Raw genomic sequence first — 24424 nt, forward strand, 5'->3', positions numbered from 1 at the left:
CAGGGATTTGCTCCCATTCAGCCAACAGAGCATTAGTGAGTTCTAACACTGATGTTGGGTGATAAAGTCTGGCTCACAGTCGGAGTTCCAGTTCATTCCAAAGTTTTGGATGCGACTGAGGTCAGGGCTCTTTGCAGGCATGTTAAATTCTTCCACACCAAAATGGAAAAAACATTTTTTTATGGATCTGGCTTTGAGCACAGGGGGCACTGTCATGTAGAAACAGGAAAGGGTCTTGGCTGAACTGTTTACACAAAGTTGGAAATGCACTATTGTCTAAAATGTCCTTGTATGAACAAATGAGCCCTAACCAGGGAAATATAAATATAAAAGAAGGAACGATCATGATGACAGTGACGGCGTTTGGTGTCAGTTCTATTGGGAGTCAACGGGGCGGGCACGGCAAATCACACTTTAACCCATCATATCTTCTCAGAGGCTGAGATGCAGCTGCTGGACAGAGCCATGATCTGTTTAGAGACCACAAGTCAGTAAGCATCACGTAATGTGTGTTTTTTGATGTGCTGGAAAGATTTTTCAAACTTACAACAACAAATATATAATGTGTTTAAATGTGATGTGCAGTGCCCGCCCCGTTGACTCCAATAGAACTGACACCAAAGTCTTGCTTCTCGACTGCTGTCACTGTCATCATGACTGTTCCTTCACTTATATTTTCCTCGGCCCTAAACTTGAAAAATAGTGCACCAAAGTAAAGTATCAGCAGTCAAAGTAACACACCAAAAGATACTTTTTACATTACATCCTCACTATCTAACCAAATAGTGTAACCTTAGCTCATAAGGAAGTGAGTTAAATTTGGATCATGACGCTGTTTGCCAATAAACTGACAGTAACTGTGATATGCTACAGCCTTCCACCTTCATCCACAGCAGCCTCCAGACAAATAAAAAGTTGTTTCATAAAAAGCTGAGCTCATTCACACTGTCTAATTCCTGTAGTTGTTGAATTAACAAATTTCACATGTAGCAATATTCCCAGATTAATGTGTTGTAAGTGTTTGAATAATGTAAACCCTTTATGTAGCTTTCAGGATCTTTCAGGTGAGCCTCACCCACACCCAAATGAAAGGTTTGGGCATCTGGGGAGCCGTCAAAAACAAGTAGTAGCCCCCTCAATTATAACAAGACTATTGTAGGCTTCTTTGTGCCAAATTCTCAGGAGACTACCTGCAGCAGCTGCCTCCATCAGTGTGGAAAAGGGGGCTCAGCTGGAGCATCAAACACCTGAGAGAGGTGGGGGCGGTTTGCAAATACATCCACTCATGACAGAAATTCAACAAAAGATGATTTACGGTAATATTAACGCGGAAAACATTTTTGTGTGCCACAAGTGTTGCATTGGAAGGCAAAAACACTTTGCATCAACAGCTGGTTCCACTTTGATAAGGATCAGTGATTTGTTTGTCAGTGCCTGAAGCATCAAAGTAACCCACAGCTTTCCCATTTACATCATAGGTCACACATAAGGCAAAAGACATTTGTGGTGTTCAAAAGCCCTTATAATGTGGCTTCTTAAAGTACAGCTGTGAGAGCCCCTTCTCTCCTCATTTGTACACATTCTTGTCCGGTTACTGCACTAACTAGCTGTGCATCTCTCACTCTCTGTCTTTCTATGCATCATTTTGTCATATGGATTACTGTAATTTTATAATGTTCACCTGCTGTGTACACACAACATCTATTGCATGTCTGTGTGTCCTGAAAGAGGGATCCCTCCTCAGTTGCTCTTCCTAATGTTTCTATCATTTTTTCCCTGTTAAAGGGTTTTTTGGGGGAGTTTTTTGCGCATCCACTGTGAGAGTCCGAGGACAAAGGGATGTTGTATACTGTAATGCCCTCTGAGGAAAACTGTGATTGGTAATATTGCGCTTTATAAATAAAACTGAATTGAACTGAATACAGCAACATGTATTTTACTATGCAATAAGAAAATATTTATGCAACTCAAAACAACAATAAAAATTCACACCATGTGTTTCCACCCAAAGCTGGATGAAAAACAGCAAAGACAAAAGTCACTTTGAGCAAATATCAAAGCTTTCACATACTTCCAAAACAAGCTGATGGATGATTTAAAATAGCATGTACTACAATTGCAACAGACCTCCCTAAAAACTGCCAGTTTGGTTCAAACCAGGGCTTTTTAACTCACTACTGATTGCAGTTCACTGTCAACGACTGGTTGGGGATAGAAGAAACTCAAATCAGTGGGGAAACACACCTCTTCAGTATCTGCAGTCCCCCAAAAACAATGGGACACACTTAACCTCAAACCTGTGCATTAACAGACCAAACCTAACCTTAACCTCCACCTTAAACTCTCCCAACTTAATCAACATTAATGTCCTCATTTAAGAAGTTTTCCCTTTGTCTTTGTGACAACATACAGGAGCACTCACACTGTCATGTGCACACACACCCAACTAACTTGGATGTAAACAAATCGAGAAGACTGTTACTTTAATCCTTAAATAATGCCAACATGAAGCTGAAATCAAACGTTTAGACGCCGAACTGAGTTTGTGAAATGTGCATGTCACTCGCAAACAAATCTACAGTTAGCTGGCGACTGAAAACAAACGTAAACAAGCACGTTAGCTTTCGGCTAACTGCTAGCTACCTAGCATCCTTTCTGACCTGACGTTAGCCGCTAACTTTAACACGCATTAAAGCTTCTACTACACCTCTATGACGTTAGTTTCTTTAATGTGTAATAATGAGTGAATATACACAACAGCACAGTTAAATATGTGACATTGTATGTTATACATGTTAAGTTATGTGTCGTTTATGCTCTCTGACTAAGCTAACAGCAAAATCAGGAATGGACTTGCAATGTTGTCCGATAGTGGATTCTTTCCGTTACTCCCGCACGTTAATGGTAAGGATAACTTCAGGGCGACGATTTTAAAACACATACAATTAGTTTAAATATAAAGGTAAGGGAAAATACACAACTTCTGGTTACTATATTATGATTTCTTGGATTGCATTAAGACCAGCCCACCTCTCTTTTCCTTGGTTTTCCTCGGTATGTGGAACTTGAGGGGCTCCCTGGGCATATGCCTCTGATGGAGCACTTGCGGAGCCGAGTTCCTCCTCTGCATCCTCCCGCCAGCACCGCTCAGTCTCTCCGGTCCAGATTGAGCCTCCCTGGCTGGGTGTACCTCGATTACCTCGCCATCTTGCAGGCTAGCGTTAGCTCCCACCTCCGCGGCAGCAGACACCCTCCTCGGCGGACGCGCTGCGCCCCTCCGAGCCGGGTGGTTGTCCATTGAGTCGGCTTCTCGACCAAACCGACGCGTCTCTTTGCAACGGTCAGTGTGACACTGTTTGTCGGCTGCAGTCCTGCGGTGACACCGCTGTTACCTCCTGATCCCACAGCGCAGGGAGACGAACCAACACACAACCCGCGCCATGCTCTTCCTGGAAACACAGGTCTTCTTCACTGAGATTTCACTGCAGCTGGTAGTGATGTTGCTCTACTGCCATCTTCGGGATATAATCACCACTTACAGCGTCAGTTTGATTATTATTGGAGATCTAGAATCACAGTCAGAATCATTCACATACAAACTGTAAAGAGTCAGATATGAGTGCATGGTGCTGCAGTGGCATGCAAAGGGTGAACCTGAAACATCATTGGCCTAATGTAAATTACCATGTGTGTCTGCCTGTGACCCTGTGAAAGGTCATGTCTCAGCTTCTGATCTGTTAGCAGTTAATTATCATATTAACCTCATGGGGTCTTCACCTTACATGAAGATGTTTAAAACCAGCCCATAGTGTCAGGAACAATCCCTGTGCATTAACACCAAGCAGCCACCCTACCAGTAAATTATGTTTTTTACACACAGCACACTGTATCCATCTGCCTCATGTATTTAGAGAACCTGTTGTGTATATCATATTTACAGTGGTATGCAAACGTTTCGGTACCCCAAATCAAAATTCTGTTTACTGTGAATAGTTAAGTGAGCAGAGGTGGGTAGTAACTAGTTACATTTACTCAGTTACATTTACTTGAGTAACTTTTTGGATAAAATGTACTTTTCAGTGTAGTTTTAATACAAAATACTTTTTACTTTTACTTGAGTTATATTGTTTTAAAGCAACAATACTCTTACTTGAGTACAATATTTGGCTACTCTACCCACCTCTGAGTACATAATTACATATATATATATATATATACACATGTACAGTATATATAAGAATATATTTGTGTTTCTTGTGCCTTGGTTTATGTTATGTTTGTAAAGATTTAATTTATTTTTGTTTTAGTTAAAGGGGTATCGTTTAAAATACATGAATTTGCAGATTATTATTTTTGATTGACTGATTACGTTCATGTTCTTATTTTACAAATAAATCAGACGTTACTCAACAGTTACTCAGTACTTGAGTAGTTTTTTCACCAAATACTCTTTTACTCTTACTCAAGTAATTATTTGGATGACTACTTTTTACTTTTACTTGAGTAATATTGTTCTAAAGTATCAGTACTCTTACTTGAGTACAATATTTGGCTACTCTACCCACCTCTGTAAGTGAGTAGGAAATGTACTGGTCTCCAAGAGGCGCGAAGTTATAGATGGCACATTACTTCAATATTTTAAGCAAGATTACTTTTTGAGTTGACCATTTCCTGTTTTAAATAACAAAAAGGTAGAAGGACCTGAAGCAAAAGTTCGGGCACCCTGCAGGTAGGCTACTTAATAGAGTCTTATTTTTTCTCACTTCATCAGCCCACAAGTCTTGTTTCCAAAAGCCATCAGCTTGTTTAGATGTTCCTTTGCAAACATCTAACACTGAATTTTGCAGTGAGGACACAGGAAAGGTTTTCCTCTGATGACTGTTCTACTGTGCAGGTGTGGCTGCACAGTAGAACAGTGCACCACCACTCCATTTTCAAATTACTTTTATTTTAATTAAATATATTTCCTTATACCAGTATTTTATTGTGAAACACTTGATAAGAAAGCATTTGATATCTGTAACAAGATACGTTTTGATGTATTTGTGCCCATGTTGACTCTTTCTCTCGGCCTGAATCCTCAGCCGCGGTCCTCAACTGACATGATTGAAAACTCTTATTCTTCAGAATCCTCCAGCTCCACTACAGCTTTTACTTCCAGTAGAAAATCCTACAGACAGAGTGAGCTTCTTGTTTATCTTGCTCATTTTCCTCATCACGCACATATTGTACTTATACTAATTCTCTCTGTGTCCTTCTTTCGTCCCTGTGTTCCTCTCTCTTTCACACAAACTAAAAGCAGAAGACTAAGAACAAAAACAATTTCCCCCCGGGGATTAATAAAGTATTCTGAATCTGAATCTGAATCTGAATCTAAGGAGACAGAGTGTAGGAGTGTAACCTTGTCATGAGTGAGATGTTGAGTAAGACCTCATATTGGATGGTGAGACAGAATCGGTGAAAATACTGTAAATCACATCCTCATGTACTTTGAGAGAACACTGTCTAGAGCACAACTATGTGGGAGAAGATGTGGGGCAATTAATGTCAACCATTCCCATGAAGGCACCAAATGGGATGGGTTTTAAGGACCCTTGGGTCTTTTTCCAGTGGGTTTTAGTGAGTCATTGCTGTGTTTGTAGTGGCTTTTCACCCTCAAACATGTTTTTTTTTTTTTTTGGCAACCCATCACTAAAAAAAAGCAGTTGTTTGTTACTGAGACATTGCTGCTCTTCCAACCAGGATTGTGCCCCCAAAACTAAACTAAACAAGTATTTTAAGCCAAAAATGATCTTTTCTTAACTATAACCAAATGTTTTTTTTGTCTGAACCTAACCACATTAACCACAGCATTAATGAAACATAGTTTCATCATATCCTCAACATAACACCAACACATCTGTGGTTTGCAGAAACGTACAATGCCAACAATTTTTCTGGCAATTGGGTTGAAACATGAGAACAAACCTGCCCTGTTACTACTGTTACTAGATGCAATAAGCAAACTAAATCAGGAGGAAGTAGTAGCTGAACTTTTAGACCCATTTTTCACCGTTAAAGAGGTGTTCCTCAGGGTTCAATCATAGGTTTTCATAGGTTTTCTCCTCACAATCCACATTAATATCCTGGGGCTGTGTGTTTTGAATTTGCATTTGTTTTAAAGCACATTTATTTTAGCCTTCATTTCTAACATGATAACATTTTCTTTGCGACCCCCAGTAACCACACAGTCAGTGACGAGCTTCTTTCACAACAGTTTATTGATGCTTTGGTCTTGTGACAATCCACACATCAGTTAATTCCTCAAAAGAACAACTGACAGCATCACAACTATCCTGACGATTGTCATTTATAATATCAAACTGATTGTCTTGACATTGTAAGTCACATCTTACATGTAATCTGTAAGCACATATATAACAAACAGACATGCTTGGCTTTGTTCCTACATTCATATACATATAGACTTAATATACATTCTTTACATACATACAGTACATACACAACAGGCTCCTCTGATTGTCATGAAGAAACACTGAATATTTCAGCTCTGTAGTGACACGTCCAGCACCTGTTTCAGTTGTACAACATATTGAGGCAAAACTGTCGGGATAGATAGTCAAAGCTGAAAATCCACTTAACGTGTGTATAATTCATTGGGAATGCTTTAAGTAGACTTCATGCTAAATTTACAATACTGTATCAGTAACGGTGTCTCCCATGAATAAAAAACATGACACAAATCACACACACAAACACTCCAACTTCACGAATTATTATGTAACTTTACTGCATCAAAATGTCTAAAAATGGCCAGACCAATGTTAGATATTTTATTGTATTGTGTGCTAACATTATCCAAAATGTTTCCAACAATGTTTAAACTTAGGGAAATCTGTAATTCCACTAGAGGACATAGCCTGTGTCATTTGGCCGCCATCACCTGTCAGTGGCATCATATCCCCTGTCTGCCAGGAGCTGTCATAAATTGACTTTATATATCCAGTTTTAAGCCACATTTCTATGACAGACTTTTTAAATCTTCGGTATTTAAACTACATGTTTTGACCAGATGAAGGATTTTAGTGCTTGACGTCTGGATTTTAAGGTATCAGAGAAACAAGCTGAGCAAACGGTAACGGCAGCTCCACTCCACCCAATGCTATGCCAAACAGCATTGGAAAATGCTGATTTTTAATATTAAACTGCTGTATTCAGTGTTTTTGCCGGTCTTAATCACCTGGTCTTGTTGTTTTGGAGAGGGGGAGACCTCTGCAGATAATTCGGCCCCTGAAGAAAACCTCCTAAACATCTGGATTTTAAGTTTTCAGAGAAACAAGCTGAGCAACCATTAGCAGCAGCTTGGCTCTAGCCAATGCTATGCCAAACAGCATTGGACAAACATTGATTTTTAATATGAAACTGCTTTATTTAGTGTTATTGGCGGTTTTAATCACATGCTCGCTTTGTTTCGGAGAGGAGGAGACCTCTGAGGATGATTTGGCCCCTGGTGAAAACCTCCTAAACAACTGGATTTTAAGTTTTCAGAGAAAAAAGGTGAGCACACATTGGCAGGAGCTGGGCTAGCAGCCCCTCCACAATGAGCGAAACAGCTGATTGCAGCTTGTTGTGAGCCAGCTCTATTCAGTGTTTCCACCAGTCTTAATCACATGATCTGTTTGTTCTGGAGAAGAGGAGACCACTGTGGATAATTTAGCCCCTGGTAAAAATATCCCGAACAAGGAATTCTAACCAGGAGAAACTGACCCCAATGATGACATTACTTCGTCTTTTGTTATCGTTTTCATTGGAGGCCTAGTGGCAGAAAGTTACATATTGTACGTTCAAGTCTTTGCACTATAAGAATTTGAGCCATTGGGTTCAATAAAAATTGAAGTCTTGAAGAGTGTGCCATTCATGTGTGAGGCGAGTCAGCAAGAAGTTGGTAAAAAAACGAAAAACAAAAGAAAGCCTGAGGAACCTTGAAAACATTTTTGCAGTGTGTGCCTGGTGAGCAACTTTCACTGGAATGAGTAGGGCACCATCTTTGAACATGGTGTCCTGTTCTCTCAATACATCCATGCAGTTATGTTGCATTCCATTTAATTTGGAAGTTGGATGTCGGAGCAGAGAATGATATCACAACCGAGTTGATTGTGTTGTAGTACAACAAATTGGAAAACCAAGGTGTTGTTAGCAACACTAGCTCAAGCCGGGTTAGCCATTGTTAGCAATATGAGTTGATAACAATGTATTACGCTGCTTTTTGTGCATACTAACACTGTAGCAACATGTCCGCAGGTAGAAGTTGGACAGGGCTCTGTGTGTGACTGTTTTAATGAGACACAAATAGGACAGAAGTGCTAACAGACACTACAGTTGAGGGGCAGGGCAGCCATGTTGAATTTTGGGGTTGTTAATCTGACTTCAGGGGGTGTTCCAGTTGAAATTTCCAACTTGGAACTCTGAAAGTCTCAACTTTCCAGTACAACTGGAACGCACCATCAGTGCAGTTAACAGGGCCAGTCTTCCAGGGTAGTGGTGTCCATTGTTGTAGCATTCTGGGACAAAGTGGTTGCTGTGGTTACCAGCAGTCAGGATACAGCAGTTACAGCCTCCCAGAAGACACTGATTAAAGTGTATAGACCGTTTCACTGGGATTGCATTGCTAGGCAACAGCTTGGGTCCATGTTTACTTCCTGTCAGCTGATGTCATTCACGTACACTGCAAAACATTCAAACAGGAAATACAAAGGAACCCATAATGTTCATGTTGTCAAGTTTTAAACGGTCCATTGACAAGTTTATCTGATGTTCTATTGACTTTGTCAGTCAGTGACATCATCATCAAGTCCATGATTTGATTGGCTGTCAGTCTCTCAGTTCCCAGCATCAGCACCTGAGGTCCAGCTCCTCGCACTCCAGCGAGTCATCCTCGCTGGTGTCCATGCCGACCTCCTCTCCCTCCTCAGTGCCCCTCTGCTCCTCCTCCATCACATCCCGCTCCTCCTCCTCCTCCATCACCTCCTTCTCGCCCTCCTCTTGACATGGAGCAGCAGAGGAGAGAAGGGAGGTGAGAACATCATCAGCACCTCCGCTCAGAGTCTCTCCTTCTCCTCCTCCATCCATACCCCAGTCTGCTGCGGTTCCTGGCTCCGCCCCCGTCTCTCCACCGACACCCTGCCCCGTCTCCATCTCACCTGTCTCTGTCTCACTGGTCGTCAGCCTCGTCTCACTGTCCATCCCTGTTTCTCCATTCAATTCCAAACCCGTCCTACCATTCAAACCCAAATCTGTCTCCATCTCCCGACCTGTCGTTGTCTCTTGAGTCAAACCTACCTCAGCCTCTTTATCCAAACCAACATCTTTCTCTCCTTCCTCTCCTTCCACACTCAGCCCTGTTTCCGCCTCCCCCCACACCCCCTTTTCATCTTCAAGCCCAGAATCACCACTTAAACTCAGACCTGTCTCACTAACCGGCCCTATCTGTCCACCCAGCCCTGTCTCCAGACATTGTCCTGTCTGTGGTGGCTGGTCTCCAGTCAGTGCTGCTGCTTCCTTGGCTTGTTTGATGCAGTTGATCCACTGCTGTTTGTTGAAGGCGTCGCTGGCCTGGAAGCAGTGGCTCTGCAGCTGACCGCCAGTACGGTCCGAAACCCGGAAGAAGTTCTTTGCTGTGAGGAAGAGAGAGTGAGAGAGACTATGATTATTATAGTTCATCTTGAAGGTGCTGGATGGGGTTGAGGTCAGAGTTCTGTGCAGGCCAGTCAAGTTTTTCACACCAAATTGAGAAAACCATACTAGAAACTCTATACTCGAGTGTTATTTAGTACTCTAGAACAGTAAGTGAGATTTTTTTTAGTGTGTAAAAAACCTTAGTATGAAACAAACAGTGGTGAACTGCAAACTTTTTCTGGTGAAATATTACAGCATGCAAACACCAGCAATGTGGTAGTGACAACAACGTTCATAGCAGACAGACATAACAGAGCAGCGATTACTACCTCATATAACAGACAGTAACCAAGGCAGCTCTGTAATGTCAATAATGCAAAAATGTTACTTTGATGGCTGTAAAATATTTTTTAAGTTAGCTACAGTTCCCTGTCTCCTTTCATTTATGTCACATACTGTTACTAACGCTCTTAATTAACGTCAGCTCACTCCTTATTAACTCAGTTAAAACAAGTGTGTGCACAGACAGTCATGTGACCAAACGATGCTGGAAGAACTGAGGTTGGCATGGGTTACCATGATTACACTTCTCTAACCAGCAAGGAGGCTCTCAGGAAGTGGTGTGGTGATTACAGCTCAGTGCATACGACACGCAAATGTTGAACAGTAGTACACATATTAGGTACGTGGTGAATAGTATGCACTTTTGGACACAGCACATTTCTTCATGGACCTAACTTTGTGTCATGTCAAAACAGGAAACAGTTTCCACAAAGTTAGAAGCTCACTGTTATCTAAAATATCACTGTATGCTGTAGCATTAAGATTTCCCTTAACTGAAACTAAGGGCCCAAAACAGCCTCAAACCAAATGTAAATCAAATTAATTTTGGCCTCAGAGTGTTCTCTAAGTTGCACAAAGCAACTGTTTTACAACGTACAAAAGAAAGAAACAACAAACAAACAACCTCTTGTGGAACGACAACATTAAATACATCTGTGTTTGTGGTATCATTCTGTGGTATATGTGAGGTACTGACTGCGCTCGTTGTTGCTGAAGGCTCCTCTGATGGACCCGCCCACTCTCATCTCTCCATCTGATAGGTCCTCCAGATCCAGCTGCCGGATGGGGATTGACTGGCGGCAGAGCTGGTACCTGACTGGCTGGTCGTTGAGGGAGACAGACCTGGTGATGACAAGGACGTCCTGGAACAGGAACACATGGAGTTTCTGGAAATAGAGAAAGAGAGGAAAAATACTTAAATATCTCTTCACTTAGTGATTCCTTTATCAGGTGTTTTTGTGTACATTTAAGTACTTTTGTTTTCCACAGATAACAGTTGAAATATTTAGATCTTTTAATTCTGGTTAAAACATCAGTAAAATAATCAAAGCAACAGGAGCAGGTTCTGTATGGCAAAGATATAAACCAAAATTAAACAATCACAGTTACACACGTGAACTTGTTTTGAAGTTATTGTTATACGCTGTACATAATTGTATAGTTATATATTATATCTGTATCTTATGGACAACACATTCGGCAGGAGAAGGACACAACAATAAAGCGGCGTCCACAGAATTCAAAGCACAATGTTAAACCTCTGGATTCATGGACTCTACAGACCACATGGGGTGTTGGTGACTATAAAATAGTAGAAGTCTACTAACCAGTCCTCTGTTGTTCTTCAGCTCTCCGTGGCAGCAGAGGGTCCTGGACCGCTGGATGAGTTCGTCCCTCTGTCCGTCCTCCGTGTACAACAGGCGGTCCTTGTAGTACTGACACTCCGACTCCCCTGTCCGCTTGTTGATGTCCGCCACCACGCTCTGCACCATCAGCATCTGTGGAACAAACAGGCAACATCCAACCTCAGACACATTTTATATCACCTGATCTGTTTCCTCATTATTCAGCGTGAAGTGACTGTTTGACTCTGACTGCTTCTTTTTTTATTGAGAATTAACAACAACCTGTCGATGCAGCTAAATAAATTACATGCAAATGATCAAAAAAGTTTAATTGTGCAGAGAGAAGGCTTCTGCAGAGGACCCCAATGTCTCACATTAAAAAATAAATAATTAACGAAGCTTCTGAATGTATTTATATAATTGATTTTCCTCTAGGTTGATCTGATTTATTGAGTTTTTCACATACAAAATAAAGTAATCCCCCTGCTTTCAAAGATATTTTAAAATGTTCAGACTACTTAAGAGTTATTTCTCCTTTTTCTGTATATAACATTTTTTTTCTGACACCATGACCAGTGCAAGTAACAGAGTCTTAAGATGGTGATTGGATGTTTCTCACTGAAATACACCTTCAGAGTCGTAGTTGAATTATGTCCTTCAGTTTTTACATCCACAGGATCGTACCTTCTCTTTTTATATTCATGGACACTCAAGAGCTGACGTAGTCCTACTGTAGTTTGAGAAAATGATTAGGATTTCCAAAACAACGGGAGGCCGAAACAGATGGCTCCTATTTGTCATCTAATCAAAGTCACAAATCAAAGTTGAACTGCAATTTTTTCAGGTAGATTTTCAGCCATTATTCCCTAATTTTCAGGGTTATTCCGACTTGTCAGGGTTAATATCACGTCCTCAAACTTTTTCAGGTTGTCTTTGAATTTTTAGCATTATGTTTGTGGTTTGTGCTTGACAGTTCTGATTGGCTCTAAAAATTCAAACACAAATCATTTTATATTCTACTACCTCAGTCTGACAGCAAGGTGAACCAGACTTGCAGGATGAAGATGTACAAACAGTATTTTAATGCAGGTTTTCCTCACCGCCTCATCCAGGTGCTGCCGGTCTGGGTGATCGTTGGGCGTGTGCTTCAGGATCTCCCTGAGCAGCAGCGGGTATTTCACCAGTCGGCTGCGGGGGATGTCCAGGAAGTTCCACAAGTCCAACTTCCTGCTGAATGGTGACTGGAGACAGCGCTGCAAGAAGTCCTGGACCCGCCGATCCTGCTTCTTCTGGTCCAACAAGGCCTTGGCCTTCACCTGGTTACTGCAGTACGCGGTGTAGGAGGAGAGACAGGGGAGCTGCAGCGACACAGAGACAGAGACCTGGTTACTACACAATGTCAGAGACAAGAATAACAGTAAGTATTTTCAGTGTGTTGTATTATGTGAAGAGAAACACTCGCTCACCCAGTCAGTCAGGATGTGTCCCACATGTTCTGTGGACCCGTCAGGTTTTCTGGCGTCTCTGAGATGACTCAGCAGGTCTGATGAGAGACAAACGGTTTTATTTAAAGACGTGAGACCCAAAGCAGCACAGGAAGACTGAAGACAATGTGGTGGCATCCAAAAAATACCGAAACAGCTTTAATAGCTGCACTGCACAAGCCTGAAGGGATGTCTGACCTCATGACAAAGTGATTGTTTCCAAACATTTTTATAATATTTTTGTGAAACATAAATATGTTTTTCTACATAACCCTTCTTTCATTTCAAAAAAGAAGCCAAAGTTCTCAAATGTCAAATATTGCCTGAATAAAATATAGTCTAAAATAACTGGCCAGATTTTTTTTATTTACATCAGAAACTTATCAATCTTGGATGTGACATTTGATGTCAACTGATGTAACTTGATATATTTATTTATTTATATTTTTATGCATTTTACATATATACAAATATGTAAAAAATAACAAGACCAGAAAAGAAGTGTATAAGGTCAGGAGCTAGCATCATCATTGTCCTGAATACCCCAGGGCAGATAATGCAGAGCAATCCTATACCAAACAGTCTAATTTCTATTACAGACTGACATCATCTCCATTTTGTTTCAGCTAAGATTTAACATAGTTTAAAGAGCAACTTGGACGTAAAAGAACAAAACAAAACTATATATCACAGCACTGGGGCCATGCTGTCAGCTGTATTATAGCAAAGGTTATCTCCTGATGAAGTAGAGCACCATCTGCTGGTGGCAAAAGTCCCTGTTGTTTTTGGAGGAGCAGCCAAAGCAGCATCCTGTTTCCTTGTGATGCTTCTTTTGCTCACATGAGAATATACAAGAATGTGTGTCTAGATAATATAAAGTGTTCAATAATGACCTTACTCCAAAGTTCTTCAACTCCACTGTCCAATTTTTGAGGAATTGTCGCTGCTTGTTGCATTGAGACCAAATACAGATATTCAGTAGCCTGTAAATGCATGTGTTTCAAAGTACTGAGCATATGACTAGATAAATTAGACTTGGATTATACTGCAGGAGTTTATAAATAGAGCTTAGCTGAGCTTCATCTGACACAACAATTCAGACTTGTTCCGTGTTGAAAGTGATAAGGAAATGTTACGACATCAAACCTAGTAAGATTACCATCTTAACTTTTATGTGAAACTCACCATGGTGCTTTTTCAGACATGAAACTGACATGTAAAACTGCCATTCCATAAACGTACATGTGCTCTGGGCCCTTCACTCAGCTGTAGACAGCTGCTGCATGTTTGAAACTTTTAAAGCATGTTGCACCAGGTGACCTTTGATGAAAAAGTTCCATCAGTTGCTCCCTCCTACCTTCATGCAGGGGAATCAGCGAGTCCAGAGTGCCGAAGATCTGGTTCAGTTCCTGCTCAGTCATGATTGACAGCTTCAGCATCGGGTCACGGTAGGCCTGCGGCACACACACATGCACATATGAGCAATGAGCTCGGAAAATACCGGTACAGTTCTTCAAGGAAAAATAATGGTTTTAATTTACCTTCTTTGCCAACTTGAGATCCTCCACCAAGTCTTGTTCGCCCTGAGCCAACTCAAATATGGCCTGCAGGGAGAGTTTCAGAAAAAAGATTGTCTTAGAAATTAATTTGGGTTACCAGTGCTTGTTAAGAGATGAGTAAGATTTGAATATATTTTGTAGTTTTGTATTATTGTCATTTCTATTTCTCTCATTATTTCTTTATGCAGTGAGAATAAGTATTTCATTTTGTAAAAACAATTCTCAAAATAGCCGAAAATATTTGGTGAATTAATCACCGGAGAAGAATTGTGTTTTATTTTTGTTGTGTTCTCAAAGTTAGAAATCGTTGAGACACAAAAAATGTTATTAAAACCCTTCAGTCCAGCAGCAGTGTGCCTCTCACCTCTTGTCGTTTAATCTCTTTTGGGCTCAGAGGTTGCGTCGCTCCCAGCCGGACGTCAAATGTCTCACTCCAAAGCTTGCTGTCACGGCGCTTGGCGGCTGGGGCTGTTGCCGTGGAAACCCGTGTTGCAGGCATGGTGGAGGAGGTGTTGGAGACTGTTGCTGAGATAACGCGCGTCTTCACCGTGGATGAGGAGGAGGAGGGAGGAGGAGGATGAGCGGCTCTCTCCGTCTGACTGTCATTACGAAAACTGATGGAGCGCTGCAGAGACAGAGAGATGGTTTAACCAGCTGATAAATACAGAAAATTATCAATATGTATTTAGGATATTGCTGCAATTCAGGCATAGCGCTGTAAAGTGGGAGGAGATACTTTGGGTGACCTTGGTTCCAGAAGAAATATCTTTATTTTCATAAACAATATTTCATGACTCACAATTTGAGCTCTTCTACAGACTGTTTGGATCGTCAAAGATGAACAACTATGTGATAAAATATCTGGTTCTTTGATTCAATAATTAAAGGTACAAGGCCATGTGCATCAAAACTTTAGGGGAGAAGTCAACTACAACTCCCAAGGTGCACCAAAAATGTCAGGTGGAAGTTAAAGTTTACTGTTTTGAGGAAAACTGATTGAACAATTTGCAGCTTAAATCACTTTTGAATTATTGAACTGAAAGAAGAAACCATGTGGAAATCATTAAAACTGGAAGTCATTATATTAAACTATAGGATTATAATATTATACAGGAAGCTTTTGTGTTTCTGTGTCTAGCAACCCGGAAAAAAAAGTGAAATGTAAAAATGTATTAGGAAAAAAAGACACCTCCAGAACCAGGTGAGCCACTTCAAAACTTAACTGAGGAGACATCTGATTGGCGGCTCACCTGCAGTGTCTGACCAATCCTCTTCAGCGGGACAGTCTTGACGGGCGGCAGCAGGCTGGCCAGGGACGTCACCCTGGATACAAGTTTACTGCGCTTGGTGCTGGGCTCCTGGAGGAGAGAGCAGAGTCAGATTATGTTCATGTCATCACACAAAAATAGTCAGCTGTGATCCATGAGTCACTTCACACAATACAGAGTGTGAAGTCCAGAGGTGACATTGTAAGAGACACTGTGGCAGAGAAAGACGTCACAAATGTCCATATGATCTACAATCACAGCACTTAATTTCTTGGTCATCTTCATCTCCAATACACCATTAGCAGAGTTTACAAAGGTCAGTGCAGGTTGGGGTCAAAGCCCCCTAAAAAATGACAAAGCTTCAACCAAGTTCACAGAATGACGTCTTCAAATGACTTGTTTTTTTCTGACAAACAGTCCAAATGTCTGTTTTCACCACACACCATCAAAAACAAAGCAAGACAAATAGCAAGAAACTGCATGACACAGATGTTGGAAAAAAGAACTTACGAGACCAGATACAAAGTTTAATTTATATAAAGAGACATATGGAGCTATATATGCATTCAGTACTCTTATTGCATTTGGCTTGCTGTACATGACAGTATCAGATTTTCATGGCCAAAAGACTTTATGATGACCATATTATTGTGATATATTTAAAAAAATATATAAAATAGAAACACTATCAGTAAAATTCAACCTTAACTTTGCTTATTGTCTGTTTTTCTCTTTTTGGCAAATGATTTAAACTAAAAATATGAGTGTAGGGAGGTGGAGCGAGTCGGTAACCTTAACTGTACAAACCGTACACAAAGAACAATTATACTAAATAGAAAGTGAAAAGGAAACAAGATGGTGTTGGGGACGGAGACAAAGTGAGAAGAGAATGACATGGAAATTATTTAAGAGGTTATGGATTATTAACAGATTAAAGTTTTCTTAAATTACTGAATCTAAAATCATTTAACTTAATAAAGGAATACAATCGCTGCATGACTCTGTAAAGGCTCTGTAGCTGTCAGTCACAGTTTCCAAATATTCAGTTTGCAAAGAACTAAAACAGAAAAAATCTTCAGACTCACACTTTGGAGAAGCTGCAGCCAGACGATCTTTAGAGTTTTTGCTTTATAAATTAATTATTCAATAAAATTATAAAATTAAAACAACAAATTGAAGAAATGTTTCTGGTACAACTTGTCCGCTGAGTCTGAACACCGTCATCCTGTCTGAGATGATAAACAGTGAGTGAGTGTGTGTGCAGACTGTTCTCGTAATTGGCAGGAAAGTTGCCTCTGTATTGTTAATATACTGCAGGTTAAACAATAGTGTGACTCAGAGTCTTTCCCCTCTGTGCCAGACACACACACACACACACACACACACACACACACACACATATACAGATATCAGGTCTCCATATTATCGGGATCTGTCTCTGTGTGAAAACGCCACCAGGCTGCTTGTCCTGGATACAGACGTACAATAAATCAATATCTGTGTGTGTGCGTGTGTTTATGTGTGTGTGTGTGTGTGTGTGTCACAGTGAACTGACCCACTGGAACACAGGAACCATCAAACTCTGTTTCCATCAACACAGTCAGGAACCAGTCGACCAAAAATAAATCGACCTCAAGTGTTTTTGTTGTTTTATCCTTGATCGCCCCGAAGTCACAGAAAGATTTTCAACAAGAGCTTCATGTTCATGTCTCAAATGTGACAATAACTTTTCCAGTTTTCAATAATTTTATCAAAAAAAAACAACTTTCTTCTCATCAATAGGAATAGACAATAAAAAGGAGACTGACAATTAACAGCTGTGACTCGACAGCCTCTAAAGTTGCCTGATGAGTCCGTAAAATATCAAATGTAAACACCAGTTAAACTGTGTAATTACAGTCAGTGTGTTAAGCAGGCAATACTGTTGTATTTATTAAAGATTTAACCGTCAGTGAGGGTAATGAATAATCCGTTTATTTGCTTCGCACTCGTAAAGTTTCCACTGGACATGCTGTAATGGGTTTCTGTGTGTGATGGTGCTTCAGCTGATTCAGTCTGACAAAGATCAATTCTGCGCAGTTGGTCAACTATAGACTAATTACAGCAGGTTTACAGCACACTGACTCTCTGAGCAAGAGTCTGAATAAAAAACAAACAACTAGACCCACGCTAGAATAACTCCAGAGACAGCCACATGTCAAGTCTAATTTTTAACTTTTAAACTCATGTTTTATTGTCTTCTTATGATCTGTGTATGAAAACTTCAGATTTCCACACAGTCTCCTTTCCTACCAAGAGTCTGCAGCAGTTCACTAACTGTAGCCAAGTGGTTATTATTGTAACCATGAAGATGAAAGTCCCTTAACTTTAGTTATTTTTAAGCCAAACCAAGACTGTTTCTTAAACCTAAATCAAACATTAATCATAGCAGTAGATAAGGAAATAGTTCAATTCTTGAAATGCAGATCTTGTGTTGTCAATAGTGACATCAGATCAGATAATGCTCACATGGATCAATCACTTATTTGGCGTTTAATTTAGAGGAGTCGTTGATCAATGAGGACAACCGAACAAAGCCAGGCTAGACAAAAAGCATTAGAAACACAAGTGACACCTCAACAGGAAAGGGCAGTAGCCAAACTTCTCTCCAAATGTAGTGCTAATTTTAACAGAATTGTAAAAAAATCGCTAGAGAAAATTAGAATTAATGTAGGTTTCCATCCCCTACTGTTATGAACTGTGGTTGTGGTTTCATCAAGATAAACAGCTGGTGACGCTAATTCTCCAGTGAGGTGCCGTTATACCATTGAAGAATGGATGTATAAAGAGAACTGGATACAGCATCCCTATGAAAGTTGCTCAGTGGCACATGAAGCCGAAAAAGTTAGACTTCCATGTGCAATGATCAGCTTTGCTTCTGCATGGCTGGGGCCCTTAGAGCAGGCGCACTACAGACCTCTACTGGACGAGAGGATAAAATGATTTAACTGTCCAGCTCTTCTGGACTTTACAAATGTTATCGGACCGAACGATTCATTTTACTGGGGTTGTGACACTCAAAAAAATGTATCCACTGACTTACAGATGTCTCTTTCACAATCTAAGTCTATAGGGAAAGGTCCTGTTGAGCCCTACGGCACCACATGACGAACGTAGAAGTTGTAATTCCACATTTAGCCACTATGTCAAACCGGCTTCAAAGTCCGGTGGTGCTCCTGTGGGCTTACATTGAAGAAATAAAGGCTGCAGCGAGATGACGCAAAGACCTCCAGTCAAACCTCAACTGGTGAAAAATCATGCACAAAACATGATAAAAATATGGCATTTATTTTTGTTTACAATAAATGTATTAATGTGAGGAAGGTTACAGTCTCCTCATCGCTCCATGTAGATCTGATGTTTCTGTCTCTTCAGTGGACGTCCTACTTAATTAAAATCTTACTCCACTGCACTTGCATTTTGGTTTTACTCATGCAACAACTTTCCCACCTCAGCCAAGCATTAAAACTTTTTTGGCTAGTCTAATTCTCTGTTTTTGTTTTTTTTTGTTTTGTCTAGTTTTTGTATGTGCAAATCGGAAATATGCATAAAAACAAGTGAACGGAAAAGCATCTCGTGCAGGACTGCTTGAGGAAGTGACAAACTTCTCAAGCAGTCCTGCACGAACTTTCGATCTGAATCTGTGAACAGCTTCAGATCATGAAAAAACAAGATGAGATTCCCTCAAGCATGAGGCCTGCCACTTCATGTTTTTTCTGTTTAAGATAAATAAAACAGTACCAGGGGACAAACAGCAGCGTCAGGCTGTTTTGAGGCCTTAAGCAGAATCTTTACAACCATCTCAGATGTTGTCGTCACAAAAGTGTTAAGTGACCTTCTGTATAAATATGTCTCATGAAAGAACTCACTTAATACCATATAGTATTAAGTAATGATAATGGCTGACATTAGTGGCGTAAGAACAGCTACTAAGAAACTTGTGTATGTAGAAAATATTTCTACTGTTTCAGTTTCCTTTTCAAGTGTAATGTTACAAAGTATTAAGCACCACATTCACCTCCACTGTGCTGGTTTGAAGACAGGAGTCTCAGTTTTAACAATGGTGATAGGTAACTAAGTACATTTACTCAAGTACTGTGCTCAAGTGCAAATTTGAGACACTTGTACTATGAGTATTTCCACTTTATGCAGCTTTATACTTCTACTCCACAACATCTCAGAGGTAAATACTGTACTTTTTAGTCCACTATAAAGGAATTAAAATCAGCACAACTTTAGACATCTACAGCAAAAAAATGCATCATACACAAGAATATGTTCTCCATCTTACCTCCACCTGTTTCCCCATGTTGTACTTCTCTTTGCTGAGCAGAAAGAAGACGGGCATCCGCCCCGCCACCATACTGCTCACCGCAAAGCCCTGCTTAGGATCTGGACCTTTCCCAGTACAGATAGAGTGGCCCAAAATAGATTTAAACTGGTCCAGGTTTTGGTGCTGGTGGAGCTGAGGAGGAATGCCAGTAAGAAGTCTGGAAATAGTCTGATGCCAAGAACTAAAGTTCAGGAAGAGTCTGGTACTGGTGGTTACTCCAGAGGCGGATACAGAAAGTGTGACACTGACAAAACGTCAAGAGTGAGCACAGCACCAGTGCAGCGTTCAAGTGTCCAAACAGAGTTTTGTGCTGGTCAGACTCTAGAGATAAAGAATGTGCAAGGAGTCTAGAAAGATTCTGATCCTGGTTTTGTGTCCAGGATACGTCTGGTATTCAGTATTCGGTTCCTTTAAAGCTTCAAAAAAGAATTTAGTACCAAAAAAGCTCCAAGAATGTGCTGATATTTCTAAAGCATCCACAAAAGCTTTAGTGCTTCTAATATCCAAAAAGTACCTGATACCAACTGGGAGCCCAGAAAGAAATTGGCACCAGTTTTCTAGCAAAGAAAAATGTTCTGGAAAAGCATCCAAATAGAGTTTGGTACCAGAGGAGATTCCCTGAGGCAGCCTGGTGCTGTCAGAGGATTGTCAGGAGCAGAGTATCTGGATCCAGCCAGGGACAGGCAGAAAGAGTCCAGTAAAGGTTTGTTCTCACCAGAGTTCACAGTTTAGACCGTCTGGATCTTTTACTCCAGGTTTCTGACAGGCTTCTCTTTTAAACAGCGGTTTAAGCTCCTCACTCTCAGTGATGGCTGTTTACTTGTCCCCTCCTGACTCTCTGTCTGACAATTAATACTCCTCTCACCCTCTCTGACTCACTTACTCACGGGGGCGTGCTCACTCACTGTACTTCCTTCCGTCCTTTCTTCCTAGCTTCATTTTTTTTCCAAAAATTGACTCTGACAATTATTCTTCATGTCAACAAATCACACGAGAAGCCCAAAGCCAACAATGAATGTGTCCTCCTAACAAGTATTGTCTGTGTACCAAAGTCTGGTGTATCTTCCTCTGTGCGACAGAGCTCCATTGTTGTCCAACAGTGTCAGTCCTGTGGGTGACATGTTCTTTCATTACCTTGAACACATTCACTGATGTTTATTTTTACCAACACACAACATCCCGCTGCCCCAGATTCTCACTTGAGCATCAAATCTGGATTAATCCGCCGCTGAAAATAGTCCCCAACACATGCTCTATTTTCTCCTGTTTAACGTTTGATAAAAACTAATGTAATACGAGACTGAAGAACACGTCGTTGGTTTTCATTTTTTTCATGAGATTTGTTGATAATAAGAAAAATATAAAAGATCACCAGCCTTATCCATTAAGTAGAAGAATTATAAATGATCTAACAGTCCTGCAATCAACCTTTACGCATGCAGAAGTCAGTAATTCCCAACAACTGCCTCAATCTTGTTTTGTAGCAAAGGGACTGAAGGATCATGAGGGACTGTGATGACTATAAGTCCTAGACTTTGTCCTAATATCCGTGACAATGCCTTAAACACCATTTCACTGCTGTATATTATTTTTTGGCAAATAAAATGAACTAAACTAAACTAAAAGCAAATTATACAATTTCACTTCAGTCTTACAATACATGAAGTGAAGAAAAAAGTACAATATTTCTTTCTAAAAATGACGTAAAGTAGATGTAAAAAGTAAAATATCTCCCTGTAAAATGAAGTAGACATATAAAGTACAGTATTTCCCTGTAAAATGAAGTAGACATAAAAAATAAAATATCTCCCTGCAAAATGTACTAGACGTATAAAGTACAGTATTTTCATGTAAGAATGAAGTAAAATACACATAAAAAGTAAAAAATGTCCCTGTAAAATACAGTAGACGTAAAACTTACAGTATGTCCCTGTAAAAATAAAGTAAAACTGATACAAAAAGTAAAATATTTCCCTGTAAAATGCAGTAGATTTTAAACGTATGGTATGTCCCTCCTAAAAGTAAGTAAAGTTTACATAAAAAATATAACATTTTCCTGTAAAATGTACTAAATGTATAAAGTACAGTATGCCCCTGTAAAAATTAGGTAAAATACACATAAAAATCAAATATCTCCCTGAAAAATACAGTAGTTGTAAATGTGCAGTCTTTCTCTATAATAAAGTAGATATAAAAAGTAAAATATGTTCCTGGAAAATGAAGTAAGCGTACAAAGTACAGTATTTTCAAGTAGAATTGAAATAAAAAACACTTAAAATTAAAATTATTCCTTGTAAAATACAGTACACGTAAAACATACAGTATGTCCCTGTAATAATGAAGTCAAAATGATATAAAAAGTAAAATATCTCTCTGTAAAGTGATGTCTTAAGTACAGTGTTTCCCTGTAAAATAGAATAAAGTAGATATAAAAAGAAAATATTTCCCTGTAAAATGCAGTAGACGTAAAATGCACAGTATGTCCCTGTTAAAATGAAATTAAGTCTGCATAAAAAGTAAAATTTTCCCTTTAAAATGTAGCAGACATGTGGCATTTCCCTGTTAAGGGTAGTAAAGTAGACATATAAAAAAATTCAATTCCTATAGGATAGGAATAATTCACTTTAATACCTTCATGCAACAGTTTGTCATCTTGTGTTATTATCACCTAAATTTACACACTAACATGACTTTGACTGGAGCTGATACTGGAGCTGCTGGTGTTGCTGGGACTGGACTGTTCAACATCAGTCGATGTTAATCTGAACTGTAATTACTAAAGAGAGACAGCTGCCTGCAGGCAGACGAAGCTCTGCCCTGGTTTTCTACAAGTTTCAAGTCAATTACTGTTTGTGTGTGTGTGTGTGTGTGTGTGTTTGTGTGTTGTGTTTTTGTGTGTATACTTGTATTATCTTTTTACAGAGCCAAAACTGTGGGGACAAAAAACATCACATATTAAAACCAAGACCTAGTTGTTGGTTCAGGTCAAAAGAGAGGCAGTCTACATTGGTAAGGGTTACAGTTAGGCATGTAGTGGTTATAGAGCTGACACAATTTGTCAATTGCCAGGTAATTAATCTGCAACTATTTTGATTATCAAGTTATCATTTCAGTCATGAACCAAAAACTCCTATCTTTTCTGTTTCCAGCTTCTCAAATGGACGTGTTAACCAAATATCTTTGTGTTTTGGACTGCTGGTCGGACAAAATAGAAGACATGAAGATGTCATCTTTGGCTCTCGGGAATTAGAATGGACATTAATCACTATTTCCTGACATTTTAAAGACAAAATGATAGTTAAGGTTCGGGTAAATTTCCAGGGATTGAATGTAAATTGATGTAATGTCGACTAAAGTGGTGAGAACAAGATTTGGGTATAAAAAGCAGAAGCCAAAATAAAGAAACTTGAAGACAGACACATCCTTGATCAGCTGTAGGTAATAAAACAAAATTGATCATTGTGTATCTTTTTTTAGAAACGTTTCAGTGATTTCCTTTGAACACTGTGACTGGTTTCCTTAACGTCTGATCTGACATGAGACCCACCTCGGCTAACAAAAGCTGCCCTTGACTACTTGTTAGGGAACGCCCAGAGAGGAAAAGAGTCACTGGCTGTACCAAGAGTAATTCAAGCTTTTTCTACTGGCCTAGTCAAATCTTCCTCATTTCATCTGAACTGTGACATCAGCTGCAGGCACATGGATTAACATGAGATGTGTTCAACCAAAATTCAACAGAGATGTCTGAAACACATGGACAGATGTAAACAGTACGCCCAGGTTTTTCCCACAGAATGAGTAACAAACCACACAAATACGACGGAGTATTACGGGCACATTGAAGAATTTTTTTTTTGGAGATTTCGAGAATAACGTCGAAATATTACGAGAAAAAAATCGTAATATTTCGAGAATAAAGTCATAACTGAGAAAAAGTCATAATATTACGAGAATAAAGTTGAAATATTACGAGATTAAAGTCGTAATATTTCGAGAATAAAGTCATAATATTACAAGAATAAAGTCGTAATTTAACGAGATTAAAGTCGTAATATTTTGAGAATAAAGTCATAATATTACAAGAATAAAGTCGAAATATTACGAGATTAAAGTCGTAATTTAACAAGATTAAAGTCGTAATATTTCGAGAATAAAGTCATAATATTACAAGAATAAAGTTGAAATATTACGAGATTAAAGTCGTAATTTAACGAGATTAAAGTCGTAATATTTCGAGAATAAAGTCATAATATTACAAGAATAAAGTCGAAATATTACGAGAATAAAGTCGTAATTTAACGAGATTAAAGTCGTAATATTTTGAGAATAAAGTCATAATATTACAAGAATAAAGTCGAAATATTACGAGATTAAAGTC

General features: G+C 39.6%; 2 protein-coding genes across 8 annotated transcripts in view; both read right to left on the reverse strand.

Annotated features, from left to right (window-relative positions):
• The window catches only part of tasora (transcription activation suppressor a), a 47000-nt gene extending 43555 nt beyond the window's left edge, over nucleotides 1-3445 (reverse strand). For all 3 annotated transcript variants that reach the window (XM_050039084.1, XM_050039083.1, XM_050039082.1), the window contains exon 1: nucleotides 3031-3445. In XM_050039084.1, coding sequence (XP_049895041.1) covers nucleotides 3031-3298 — 268 coding nt within the window. In that variant the 5' untranslated portion in view covers nucleotides 3299-3445. The remainder of the gene's footprint in view (nucleotides 1-3030) is intronic.
• A 2796-nt stretch (nucleotides 3446-6241) lies between these two features.
• arhgef3 (Rho guanine nucleotide exchange factor (GEF) 3) overlaps nucleotides 6242-24424 on the reverse strand; it is a 45945-nt gene continuing 27762 nt past the window's right edge. For 4 of the 5 annotated variants that reach the window (XM_050039090.1, XM_050039089.1, XM_050039092.1 and 1 more), the window contains 9 exons: nucleotides 15657-15764; nucleotides 14771-15031; nucleotides 14389-14451; nucleotides 14205-14301; nucleotides 12830-12906; nucleotides 12464-12721; nucleotides 11346-11516; nucleotides 10715-10904; nucleotides 6242-9674 (listed from right to left, as the gene is read on the reverse strand). In XM_050039090.1, the coding sequence (XP_049895047.1) occupies nucleotides 8893-9674; nucleotides 10715-10904; nucleotides 11346-11516; nucleotides 12464-12721; nucleotides 12830-12906; nucleotides 14205-14301; nucleotides 14389-14451; nucleotides 14771-15031; nucleotides 15657-15764 (2007 nt within the window). In that variant the 3' untranslated portion in view covers nucleotides 6242-8892. Of the gene's footprint in view, nucleotides 9675-10714; nucleotides 10905-11345; nucleotides 11517-12463; nucleotides 12722-12829; nucleotides 12907-14204; nucleotides 14302-14388; nucleotides 14452-14770; nucleotides 15032-15656; nucleotides 15765-20004; nucleotides 21044-24424 lie in introns of those variants that run through there. The other variant, XM_050039093.1, reaches the window with a different exon arrangement.

This window comes from Epinephelus moara, chromosome 24 (assembly GCF_006386435.1).
Source record: "Epinephelus moara isolate mb chromosome 24, YSFRI_EMoa_1.0, whole genome shotgun sequence".
In the NCBI taxonomy this organism is placed as follows: Eukaryota; Metazoa; Chordata; class Actinopteri; order Perciformes; family Serranidae; genus Epinephelus; species Epinephelus moara.